Below are 12,451 nucleotides of genomic sequence, written 5' to 3' on the forward strand. Positions count from 1 at the left end.
TCACTCTGTAGACCAGGCTGGCCTCGAACTCAGAAATCCACCTGCCTCTGCCTCCCGAGTGCTGGGATTAAAGGCGTGCGCCACCACGCCTGGCTGGCTCCTAAGTTTTAAAAATTGATTTATGTACAAGCATTGGGGTATATGAATGCAGGTTTGTGCAGAAGCCAAATATTCCCAAGGAGCTGGAGTTAACATGGGTGCTGAGAATAAAATCCCTGTTAGAGCAGTAACAACCCCTAACATCTTCCTGGTCACACCATATGCCCCTTCACTTTTAGTTGAGTTAGGGTCTCACTAGGTTGTTCAGGTTGGCCTTGAACTCAGGATATCCTGCCTTAACCTAAGGAACTAAGATTACAGAGGTGACCACAGTACTTCATAGATAACATTAATATTATTGATAAAGTGATTACCTATAGTTTACCTCAATGGTATTCTGCTTTTATATCATTGTCTTGCTGATTTTATAGAAAATAATTGGGAATGTGATTCTCTATTTTATTCTTTGAATTATTATTGATAGAATTATTCTTTGAAACTATTTAGGCATGTGCTTTTGAAGAATAGCCTGTTAACAACTATCTTATTTATAAGGTCCTGTTCTGATTAAATTAGACTATTGCTGCTGTTGTTATTAAGTGTCCTACTATGTAGTCTTGGTTGGTCTGGAACTTGTCATGTAGCTTGGGTTGGCCTCAAATTGATGTTTGTCTTCCTACCTCTGCCTCCTGAATGCTAGGATTTATAGACTTACCCACTATGCCTGGTTAGACATTCAGTCTAAAACTCTCAGGCAGATAGAAGTAGGACTCTCAGTTTTGTGGAAGGTGCTTAGTGTTAGAGGGCTAACCCCTGTTTAAGTTTGAAATATTGGTTAGCATGGCTTCTCATTAATCTGAGCATTTTACCTGCCCAGAGTGGCTAATACCCACCTTGGAGTTTGTTATGTAGGTCAAGTCATGTATTGAACAGTGGCCAACTGTATGGGTCTGGATTTTGCTATTTGATTCATGCTAGATTTATTCTAGTCTACCTTATTTCACTGTTTTTACTTGTGACTTTATTGGTTATACTTGTTCACAGTTTCTCATACAGAAGTATTCAAGATTGTCTTTTAGTTTGCCTTAAACTCGTAACAAATGTGGTCAGAATCCAAAGGCTTCATTCTGCCCACTAACTGTCTCAGAGTGTACTCTCTGTTGGTGTGTGTGACTCCACAGCTATATTGCTATTGGTCACAGGTTTGAGGTTCTTTACAAATGTGAAAAAGGAATGAATTCTTTTTGAAAACCCTATTGGCATGTCATGGCAGGCAAATCAAGGTAGAGGACATAGATAGAAGACTTCTGGGTCCGTTTGCCTCTTCTGTAGTAAGCCTCCCCACCATTGTGCTGGGTCTATGAGGTAGGCCTTTTTGGAGGTGATGGGTTCATGAGGGCTGTCTGCTTTACTAGAGTTTCCAGAGCCTGCACTCCTCCTTCAGCAGTTTGGAGGAGGTGCCTAGTTAGAATCTACCCTGTGGCATTCTGATTCCACTTCAGCCTCCAGAGCTGTGAAAAAGACATTTCTGCTGTTTCTACGATACTTTGTCATAGCAACAGCAACCCACTAATTGCATCTCATCATCATTTTCTCATCAGCGGTTGTGAAAAACTACAGGCATCCTGAAAGATTCCAGTCTTAGTGGGAGGTTACAGTTTATTCTTTAATAGGGAAAATTTTCTGGATGCACAGAGAGTAAGAAAGGATTTAGCCAGTAGTCTCTGGAGAAGGCTCAGTATGTGTGTAGGGGCTGTTTCTCATCTCAGTTGAAATGTAAGAAATTTTAAAATAGAATTATTGTTCAGTTGTATTCATACAAAGATATTTGAAGGCCTACTATGTGCTGGGAAGAGCCAGGCACTAGAAATGAAAAGATAAATGAGTGCTAAACTTCTAGTTGTGATTCTAGTACAGATTATAGCTGTAACAGGCAATGTTGGGACAATGTAATAAAAGATAAGGCAAAGTACTGTGGGGACAGAGAAGGGAAGATCATTAATTGGAACTCAGGGCAGGCTTTGTGTGCAGTCTCTGAGCTGTTGTACTTATCTTGTTTTTACAGTGCTGGGGCTAAACTAAGGACCTTGCTCATTCTCTTGAGCCGTGTCTCTATAGTATGTTGTAAACTCACACAAGAATGTATGTAAAAGCATGAAGATGTATACATGGTGGGGTTAGGATAGGGCAGGTTCATTGTAAGCCAAAGACAGAGCAGGCCTTGCCAAGTGCATTGAGTTCTCTTGAATGTGATGTCAGAGACAAGAGCTCCTTCCTCTGAAAATACCTTCCAAATTTCATTTTAAAATCCGTCTTGGACATAGTTCTTGAATTTACTCTTTGGGAAACACATTAAAATTCAATCCTAATACATTAGAGGCTTGTCTCTTGGGAAAAAATCCCAGAGCACAGTCACTAACAGAAACAAATGGTACATGTACCCAGTACTCTGCTCTCCTAGATGGAGCTAGTACTTGCTCCTTTCTGCCATCTGGTTCAAAAGATCATTTATTTTGCCTAAGCTGGTAGTTTCAAAGTTAGGGGATTTGCCTCTTGGGGTTCATAGGAGGTTCATTTTGGAGTATGGAGCAAAAAGATGTTGAGTTTATAGGCTCCATGAGGACATGTGTTCCAAAGGGAGGGAGGGGAACTGGAGAGATGACTCAGTGACTAAGAGCACTGTTCCTTCTCATCACCCACACTGGACAGATCACAACGACCTGTCATCCAGCTTCAGAGAATCTGAAGTCCTCTTTTGACTTTTATGATCTTCTGTGGGCACTTGTACACAGACCCAGAAAAATGCACACACATGAATAAAAAATAAAATAAAAATTCAAACAACAAACCATCTGACCAAAACACACTGCTGTGTAGACCATTATTTTATTCCTTTTGTGTATGTAAATTGCAAACGTGTGTGTATGTATACATATGTGTGTATCACAATGCGTGATGTGTGTGTGTGTGTGTGTGTATATATATATATACATCAATCACACAATGTGTCTGTGTGCGTGCGTGCGCACATGAGTAAATGCAAATAAAATGAGGTTATCCATTTCTTCTTCTCCAGGATAGCACTGATTTGAGCCACAAGTTTCAGCCTTTTCCAAAGTGACTTTCAAGTGTGTGAAGACTGTATCTGTGTTTTAGAGTGTGTGCCATTTATATTTAGTACCTGTTTAGAAGCAGCTGTTCTAGATCTCTGATCGAGTTAGTGAGCAGGGTGTGCCTGTTGGTACTTAGAGTCAAAGAACGAGCCATGTCAAACCCCCACCCCCTTTTTTTTATTGAGACAGTGTTTTTCTGTTAATAGCCCTGGCTGTCCTGGAACTCGATCTATAGATCAGGCTGGCCTTGAACTCAGAAATCCACTTGCCTGTGCCTCCTTAGTGTTAGGATTAAAGGTGTGTGCCAGCATGCCTGGCTCAGGTCACCTTAGTGAGATAGTGAGGACCTTGTTGTATCAGACCCTGCTTTCAAGTTCACTAGGTCTGCAGTTCTTTGGCACCACACTGACATCTAGAGTCAGTTGTCTGCATTCCTGAGGTATTTTCTGATAGGCTTTGGATTTCCTCTGTTTATAGTCATCCTCTGGTCTCTTGTAGTATTGTTTTGTTGGTGGTACAACCTAAGTTGTTTTGTATACCTCAGCTGGAGAATGTTCACCGCCCACTGCTCCGTTACAGTATCAGAAGAAATCACTTTTGTTCCAAGATACTGTTCACAATGAGTTTCTCTTACTCAGAAATTGCTCTTCTTCTTACTCCTTTTGCCCTTCTCACTTGATTCTAATTGTTTCATCATTTTTACAACTCAGGAAAGTATTTCCCCCTCAGAACTGAGATCTGTGGTTTAACTTGAAGCCTTCTCCCAGTTAATGGCTATCACACATCTAGTATGTTGGGTGGACTGACGAAATAAACATAACAGTTTTTAAAAACGGTTAAGATCAAGTTTTTCTTTAAAATGAGGCTTCTTAGACTGTTCCTGGAAAATTAGAAAAAAAGGTCCTCCAGTTGAGTTTTCTTGAGGTTTTCTCATTCTGTAGCTATAATTAGTGACAGCTTCTTAGGCTCTGCCTTTGGTGGTGGTGGTTGTTTTTGAGACGAGATAATGTGTCTTTGACCTCAGGTTCATCCTATACTGGGATGACTTTGAACTTCTGACTCTCTTAATACTTCACAATGTTGGGAATACGGGCTTTGCTGAGTTTATGTGGTGCTGGGGATCAAGCTAGGACTTTGTGCCTATTAGGCAAGCACTCTGCCAGCTGAGCTATATACCCCAGCTCTCTTTGATGTTGTCTTGATTGCTGCATGTCCATTCACATTGCCGTAGATTCTGGAGTTGCACTGTCAGTGGTTTAAGTAAAAAGTAAGCACATCTATGCTCTTCCAGGGTTGGAGAGTGCTTTTCTGTTTTCATAAGTGCCATCTTGCTCCTGTGACAGTAAACGGAGCTGTGTAAGGTTATGTTACCAGTGGGGTCATCCTATAGCCCCATAGGAGCTACTTTGTAACTGTGCAATTTTGGTCTTGTGTATACTTAGAATTATTTTTGTGTGTTTTATGTGTGTGCACACACATACACACATGCGTGCCAGAGCGTGTATGTGTGTGTGTGTAAGCACTTTTTTCTGTTTGAATTTCCAGTTTTGTGTAAGCATCTGCAGTCCCACTCTTTGTTTCAGTGTTGTGTGGTCTTTTGACACAGAATATCATGTAGCCCCCTTTGAACTCACTGGGTAGTTCAGGACCATGTCGAGCTTTAGATCCTTTGCTTTCACCCAGAAAGTACATGTACCATGCTCATCTTGATTTTGTTTGTTTCTGAAATGGGGCTCAAGGTCTTGCTATGCAGCCCAAGCTGGCCTTGAGCTGGTAATTCTGCCTTAGCCTCCCAAGTGTGGGGTGGTGATCCTCATGCCTGACACTTCCAGTTATTGTCTCACTACATGAGCCTGGCTAGCTTGCAAGTTGCAGTGTAGATGAGGTTGGCTTCATTTTTTTCAGAGACGTGCCTGCCTCTGCTTCCCAAGTGCTGGGATCAAAGGTGTGTGCCTACGCACCTGGCTTTATTTTTGCTTCCTTTAGAGTAGTATATGGGAACTAAAATAGAATCTGTCTTGATGTTATTGTCAAATCTTTGACTAGGAACTTTAAAGCTCTAAGTTCCAGTTTTGCTTCAGACAACTTACTTTTGTTGAAAAAGCTCCTAAGAGTCAGAAGCAGGCGTGTCTTTGTGAGTTTCAGGCCAGCCTGGTCTACATAGCAAGTTCCCAGCCAGCTAGGACTATACAGGGAGATCCCGTCTCAAAGAAATAATATGTTCTAGCTTCAATAGGAAAAATTGTGAATAGGTAGTTTTTTGTCTTTATGCTTTTTTTTTTTATATCACAGAAGGATGAATTTAATATGTGAATGATATTCTCTTTTGGTTAAAAAAAAAAGGTTAGATTTTAGTTTTAAAAACTGAATTTGGGGATGGAACTCAGGGCCTTCATGAATACTGGGCAGGTGGTCTTCCACTGAGCTAAATCCCTGGCTTATGAAAAGCCTTACAAATGGGGAGATAACTCTCCCCATTATCCACCCCCTTAAAAAAAGACAAAGAAAGTCACACTTTATAGTCATCATCCTGTTGTATTTACCTCTTTTTTAGTCCTCAGTTCTCTGTGTCCATTGTCCTAGAAGGCTTAGCATTCTTGCCATGCATTGTGGAATAGGTCTTCTTAAAGTAGCATGCCCTGGGGAATCCTGACTATGGCTGAGACTCTCTGTGTGGGAACCTTGCCCAGTCCCAAAGCTAGCAAGATGCTGTTTTTGTAATATTGGCAAATTTATTTTTGCCTTACTGCTAACAGGTTGTTCTTAGCCTGAAAGCCCCTGCCTGTATTGAAAACGTTGTTTCCACATTACTAACTGTTGAACATTGTATCAAATGTCCTTTGTCATGCTTTTGGCAAAACTGCTGTGCTGGTAAACACACTTTGAGAAAGAGTCTATTAAAGGAAAACTTGATTACTGGTAGCTTGTTGGCAGCATACTCTTTTCAGTGATAGATACTGTTTTATACTTACAGGTTGATGACTTGATTCCACATATCTCTTATGGCTTAATTCTTGAGCAATTTCCTGAAAGATACGCCGAGCACTCTTCTGCAAAATCAAGAGGAAACATTTGTCTTTCAGGAGCATGAGTTCTGTCTTGGTTGCAGGGGATTCAGCAATGGACCCCTAGTTAGCGTCTTAGCTCAGTACATGTAGTAGAGAACTGTAGTAGGTTAAGATGGCAGCTTCCTGCCCAGATGATGGTTGAGGATCCTTAACTGGGAATAGGAGCCTCTAGGGAGGAAGTTCTTACTGTGCTGTTCTCTGGGCTTCTTAACACAGTTTACCATTGAACTGGATCCTGCCTATTACAGTATAAAAATGCAAGAACTCACAGTACCTTTTTTGAGCCTTTGGTTCCTCTGCTTCTTGGACCGTTAGATTTTGACTGCCAAGAATAAGAAAATCTATGAGCATTTTGTGATCTTCACTGAAAGAGGACTAAGCTGACACAGTGTCTGAGTGACACACATTAGGTAACTCTCATAACATTTTAGGTGCTTTTGATTAACAAATGAATTTAACAACTTAAATGGATGTTTGTTATAGCATATGAACAAATTTTAATAAATATTTATACCCCAACTTTCTAACATATATACAGACCAAAGATACTCTTTTGGTACATTTAGTTTTAAGTATTTTTAAGGAACTTCTAGTTAACTTCTCATTAACTATTTCTGCTCTTAAAGATTGTCCTTCAGTTTTCCTAGATAATAGAAACCCATTCTCTCCCCAGTCCTCACCCTTGCAGCAGAATGCTGGCACAGGTGCTCAGTCCCCTAATTCTGGACTTAAAGAAGAAACAGTGTGAATGTTGTCTCTGACTAATAGTCTCACTGATGAAGGAATGAAGTATCTTTTGCAGCTTCCTCTGAGGTGGAGGCCCCTGAAGTTGTGAGCCGGGTGTTTGCTGGGCCAGCTATTTCCGAGATGGACAGATGAAAATGACCTCTTTATGGTGGCATTGGAGGTGAGGGTATCTGACTTACTTTGAAGAGGACTGTGAAGATCACACACACACCGGTGATGTAGACAGAGAGCAGTGCTAACAGCGCTATCAGGAAACTGCGCACCTCCTTGCTGAAAAGTCTTTCTTCATGGTGGAAACACAAGGGACAGTTACTGTTGAAGCATGTTCTTGCAGATGTCTGTGGAGCATCACTTAAGCAACATTTACAGGTGGAGCCTGAACTTGGTGTGCTTGCCCCTCCCCACAGCGTCTACCTGAGGTCCTATGAGTAGAAGATGCTCAAGAATGTGGTAGAATCAGTTCGATCAGTTAAATGTGTTAGACCAGAAATGCTTCTTCATAAAATAAAAATGTTAAAAAATTTAAGCTGAAGAGCAAGGTTTAGTGACCCACTCTTTAATGTCAGCACTTTCATGGCAGAGGCGGATGGGCTCTGAGTTGGAGGCCAGACTGCCTTACATTGTCAGTTTGAGTATAGCCAAGGTGATATAGTGAGATTGTCCCAAACAAACAAACAAACAAACAAATTGAGCTGGACATCTTTTGTAATGCTAAGAATCACCTATTGTGTTTTGAATGTTTTTCCTCTTTCTCACGGTACCATACTGCTGATTGAACTCCTGCCTCACACATGCTTAAGCCTTCTACTACTGACCTACAGCAACCCAAGAATTACTTGTTATAAACATTACTTAAATACATAGACATTGAAATTTCTTTTTGTTAGAAGTGATGAACAAGAATCACCAACTCTTTCAGTACCGTGCAGATATTTTCTTGGTGTAACTGTTGAAAGCTAACTAGTGCTGTCTGGTAAAAACCGGAGGAGGCTATCTGTTGAGAATCTTAGAGCCAGCTCCTTGCTTTAAAGGCAGTTGTGCTCTATGACATGTGAGTTTCTTAGTGAAACCCTCCAAGAAGAAATACTGGACCCATTTTCATATTCTGAATTCTCTCTTTGGGCAGGAAGTGACCTCCATTCAAAGAGAGAAATTAGTAACGTGTGCCTTTCAGTACTGATTATGTGAAACGTGAAAATACAGTTAGATACAAAATTATTTTCCATCAACCAATAGTTTTAGCTAAATATCCCATAGGTCCTATCCCATGGACTCAGTTTATACAATGCACATTTAAAAAAAATTTTAAGACCACGAAATTTTGCTCAGATCAGGTTCAAAACCTTTATCTCAAAAGCACAAATTATGATATAAATCTGGTAGTATAATACTTTAGCTCTGGCATTATCTTGATACAAGCTGCTAGTGTCTAGACCCTTCCTTATTGACTCCATCTAGTATCCACAGACACAGAGCCAGTAGTAGGCCTTCTCAGTTCTTTCTCCATTCCCAGACTTATTCCTGAGAGCTAAACAAGCACTCTTCTGTGCTGCAATGTCTAGGTGTAATACAGGGAAACTGGTGTGTGCAGTGTCTAGGTGTAACACAGGGAGACTGGTGTGTGCAGTGTCTAGGTGTAACACAGGGAGACTGGTGTGTGCAGTGTCTAGGTGTAACACAGGGAGACTGGTGTGTGTAGTGTCTAGGTGTAACACAGGGAGACCTGTGTGTGCAGTGTCTAGGTGTAACANAGTGTCTAGGTGTAACACAGGGAGACCTGTGTGTGCAGTGTCTAGGTGCAACACAGGGAGACCTGTGTGTGCAGTGTCTAGGTGTAACACAGGGAGACCTGTGTGTGCAGTGTCTAGGTGTAACACAGGGAGACCTGTGTTATAGTTCAGGGAGGTAGGTATGTGTGTGTGTGTGTGTGTGTGTGTGTGTGTGCGCGCGCGCGCGCGCGCGCTCGCATGTGCACATACAATGTAGTGTCTAAGTTTAGGGAGACCTTTCTGTGCTGTTTCTAGGTGTTAACATGGGAGAATTGTATGTGCAGTATGCAGGTGTAACATGGGGAGACGTGTGTCTTACTGCTTTCTCAGAAACTGGCTTAGCATTGAACCAGCTAGAAAATCATTCTGTAAGAGAAGCAGAAACGACCAGTTAAATTGGACTCTGAAAAGATAAAGAGAATTAAACACAGATTTGGAGAGAAGGCACCAGTAGATCCTTGGCCATTATCATTCTGCCTGGCTGTCAGAAGAAAACTGTTAGCTCTGGCTTCCTGAAAAGATTCCTGACAATCCCTCACTCAAATGAGGGACTCACATCGACCTAAACACCAGCAGTAATTTCACCAGGCCAACCCTCGAGTAGTCTGAGACAGACATTTCAAAGAGACACATGCCTAGGGTGCCAGCTCCTTGGGATGCTGAGGCAAGAGGAGGACTTGGGCCAAGAGTTCAAAGCCAGCCTCGAACAGTATAGCAAGAATTGACTTAAAGGTAAAAAATAGTGAACAACAACAAAATCAGAGAAAAGGCTTCACAAGATTATGCAACTAACAACCACATACATCTTAACAGATGTGATGTAGTCCTGTGGACTGACCTCTCACCACCAGTGTAGTCCCGTTTCCAATGTGTTTAGAGCTTGGTGCTATTTCATTGGGAAATGCTACTCCACAGATGTAAATTGCACTGTCATTTGGAGACAGTCTGTTAACAGTGAGGAAGACTCGGTCCTCGTCCAGGATTTCTTTCACTGTGAACTTGTCTGCCTCATTTCTGCATCCATCCAAGCACAGAGCTTCAGGCTGGTGAGTGCCACAGCGAAACCACAAGCTCTTTGGTGGCACTGGAGGGCATCCAACTGTAGAAAAGGTACACTCCATGGTGACAGCCTCCGAATCGTAGTCCACCTCTAGGTAACCTGGTTGTAGCACGTACACAGTGCAGGCACCCACCACACCTGTGAGGAAGCACATGCATGGGGAGGGGCTTTGTTGTTGCTGCTTCTGGCCACTGTTGCGCCAAGGACCCGTCAGTCTGTTTCTTGTCCCATTCCCATTAAAAACAAGACTGTAAAGACCACAGGTGTCCTCGCCTGTGGTAACTCACTGATACATTACCTCATGGTTGTTGGCATCCCTCAGAGAGGTACTCATGTGATCAGTGTCGCTATTAGAGGTAATGTGCCTGAAGCCGGAAGTACACACAGTGCTAACAAAGAGTTCCATTGATCTCATCTCTTACTCTTGAAGAACCTATCTCCTACTGTGCACCCCTTGCTGTGGTGTGCGGATTGAGCACATGAGCCCTGACAGGGTTTTTGCCTGTTGGCGGCTGGGCTGCCTAGGATGAGTCTGGTGTCTACTTGGGAATTAGGATAACAGGAAGGATATACCTCTAAGAAAATGCAGCCCTGGCTTAACCCACGGCCCAGGGAGCCCCCTGTGCGTTAGTAGGAATGGTAGTTCAGAGTGCTGCCTGGGTTTCCTATCACAGTGAGTGGGGATGTTGCTCCCTTGTGCAGTTCATGTAGAATTGAAATGTGATGCGGCCCAAGCCACAGTTTCTAATGGAAGGCAGCTGTTCCTGCTGCCTCTGCTTTTACTACTCACTGCTCAGGGGAGGTGCTTGGAGCTTGAGTCTGCATCTTGACCAGCCCAAGACACAATAAAAAGCCACTCAGGAGCTTCTTAATGGGAAGTCTCCTTAGGCCCTTTTGGGGTGAGGGACACCACATGAAAATTGGTATTGGTTGAAGTAGTTGTGAGTTTTTAGTTCAACTTCTGCCTAGTTGTATAGGCCAAATGGTCTCTCTTCCTACTCTACTCCTGAGAATGCGGGAAATCCGAATCCTCTGACGCTTGTATTCATTTAGCAGTGGTTCTTAACCTTCCTAATGCTGCGACCCTCTAAGAAAGTTCCTCATGTTGTGGTGATCCCAACCATAAAATTATTTCATTGTAATTTTGCTACTGCTATGAACTGTAATGTAAATAACTGATATGCAGGGTATCTGATATTTGACTCCAAAGGAGTTGCAAACCGAAAGTTGAGACCTGCTGATTTGGGGCCATGGTTCTTTTTCACTTAACATTGTGCCTTGTAGGTTCCCACTCAGAGCAGCAGGGGCAGTAAAGTTAGTCACAGTGCTGTGAGAGTCTGCTCTCACATGTCTCCTTTTCATTGTATGCCTTGAGGTAAGCTGGGGCTCCGTGCTGACTGGCTGAGAGGAGGTAGGAGTTAGTTAGCTGGAGTACCACCTAGCTTCTTGTGTGCCGGAGGTCCAGTCAAGGGGAGTGGGCTCACATTAGCCTGTTGACTGCAGCCTGCTCTGCCCAGGCACAGTTCCTTAGAACTCCAGGGGCTGCTCTGTGATGTGAAATGGATTGGTCCTGTTGTTCCTATGTGCAGACAGAACCCCAGTCTCAGGTCACTTTCAATTGAAGATTTAAAAAGTAAACCAACAGGCTGAAGAGACGACTCAGTGGTTAAAAGCCCTGACTGCTCTTGCAGAGGTCCTGAGTTCAATTCCCAGCAACTACATGGTGGCTCACAAACATCTGTAATGAGGATCCGATGCTGTCTTCTGGTGTGTCTGAAGACAGCGACAGTGTTCCCACACACATGAAATAAACAACTCTTAAAAAAAAAAAAAAGTAAACCACCAACCGTTAACACAGTAAGAAATACTTGCAGCTTGGGAATTTCCTCTCAAAGTCTTCCTTGGGGAAACTGAACAGGCCAGGGGAGGGAACAATGGTGTCCCTCCCCCCCTGCAGTTGAGCAACATTAGTCAAAAAGAGAAGTCTGGATAGTATCTCACTAAAGCCCTCTCCTGTGAAGTTTTTCTTTTAGGAATTTCTAGGTCTGTAGGGTTTTTTTGTTGTTTGTTTGTTTTTGTTGTTGTTTTAAATCAGTTTCCACTGAAAATGTTGAAATTTAGCTCAGTGGAAGAAATAAGATCACCCTATTCCTTTTTGTAAACTGTTAGAAAATAAGTAGAGACCTTATTTTTGATACCTTGAGCTTATTTTGTGCGTGCTTATGTATGTCAGCCTGTTCAGGTGTGTATACTTATGTCTGTGGGCGAGCGGGCATGAGTGTACAGATGTGTGTGGAGGTCAGAAAACAGCTTCAGTTGTGTTCTTTGGAATTATTTACTTTTGTTTTCCCTGAGAGGGTCTCAGTGTTGGGTAGGCCGGGCTAGCGAGGGAGCCCAGCTCTGCCTCCCCATCACTGAGCTGGTAAGTGTGTGCCACCAGGCCTGACTCTTGTATATTGTTCTAGTAATTACACCTCGGTCCCTCTGCTTGCACAGCAAGCACTGTACTGAGATCTCCCCAGCTCCAACACCTATTATTACTGTTAGCATCACAAGCTAACAATTACTACTATGATGATGATGGCGATGATTTTTTTTTTCTTTTTCTTTTTTTTTTTTTTTTTTAATATTTTGCTATTAGAAATTATTTTACTG

The 12,451-nt window shown here is 42.4% G+C and overlaps 2 protein-coding genes across 4 annotated transcripts in view; one reads left to right on the forward strand and one right to left on the reverse strand.

The window, feature by feature from the left end:
* Mettl9 (methyltransferase like 9) overlaps positions 1 to 12,451 on the forward strand; it is a 48,494-nt gene that overhangs the window by 32,058 nt on the left and 3,985 nt on the right. The window lies entirely within an intron of this gene.
* Igsf6 (immunoglobulin superfamily member 6) overlaps positions 3,435 to 12,451 on the reverse strand; it is a 10,331-nt gene continuing 1,314 nt past the window's right edge. The window contains exons 2-6 of the mRNA XM_021196249.2: positions 9,575 to 9,934; positions 7,147 to 7,250; positions 6,495 to 6,542; positions 6,125 to 6,202; positions 3,435 to 4,486 (exon numbers count right to left, since the gene is read on the reverse strand). Of these exons, the coding sequence (XP_021051908.1) occupies positions 4,430 to 4,486; positions 6,125 to 6,202; positions 6,495 to 6,542; positions 7,147 to 7,250; positions 9,575 to 9,934 (647 nt within the window). The 3' untranslated portion in view covers positions 3,435 to 4,429. The remainder of the gene's footprint in view (positions 4,487 to 6,124; positions 6,203 to 6,494; positions 6,543 to 7,146; positions 7,251 to 9,574; positions 9,935 to 12,451) is intronic.

Source organism: Mus pahari, chromosome 1 (assembly GCF_900095145.1).
Source record: "Mus pahari chromosome 1, PAHARI_EIJ_v1.1, whole genome shotgun sequence".
In the NCBI taxonomy this organism is placed as follows: Eukaryota; Metazoa; Chordata; class Mammalia; order Rodentia; family Muridae; genus Mus; species Mus pahari.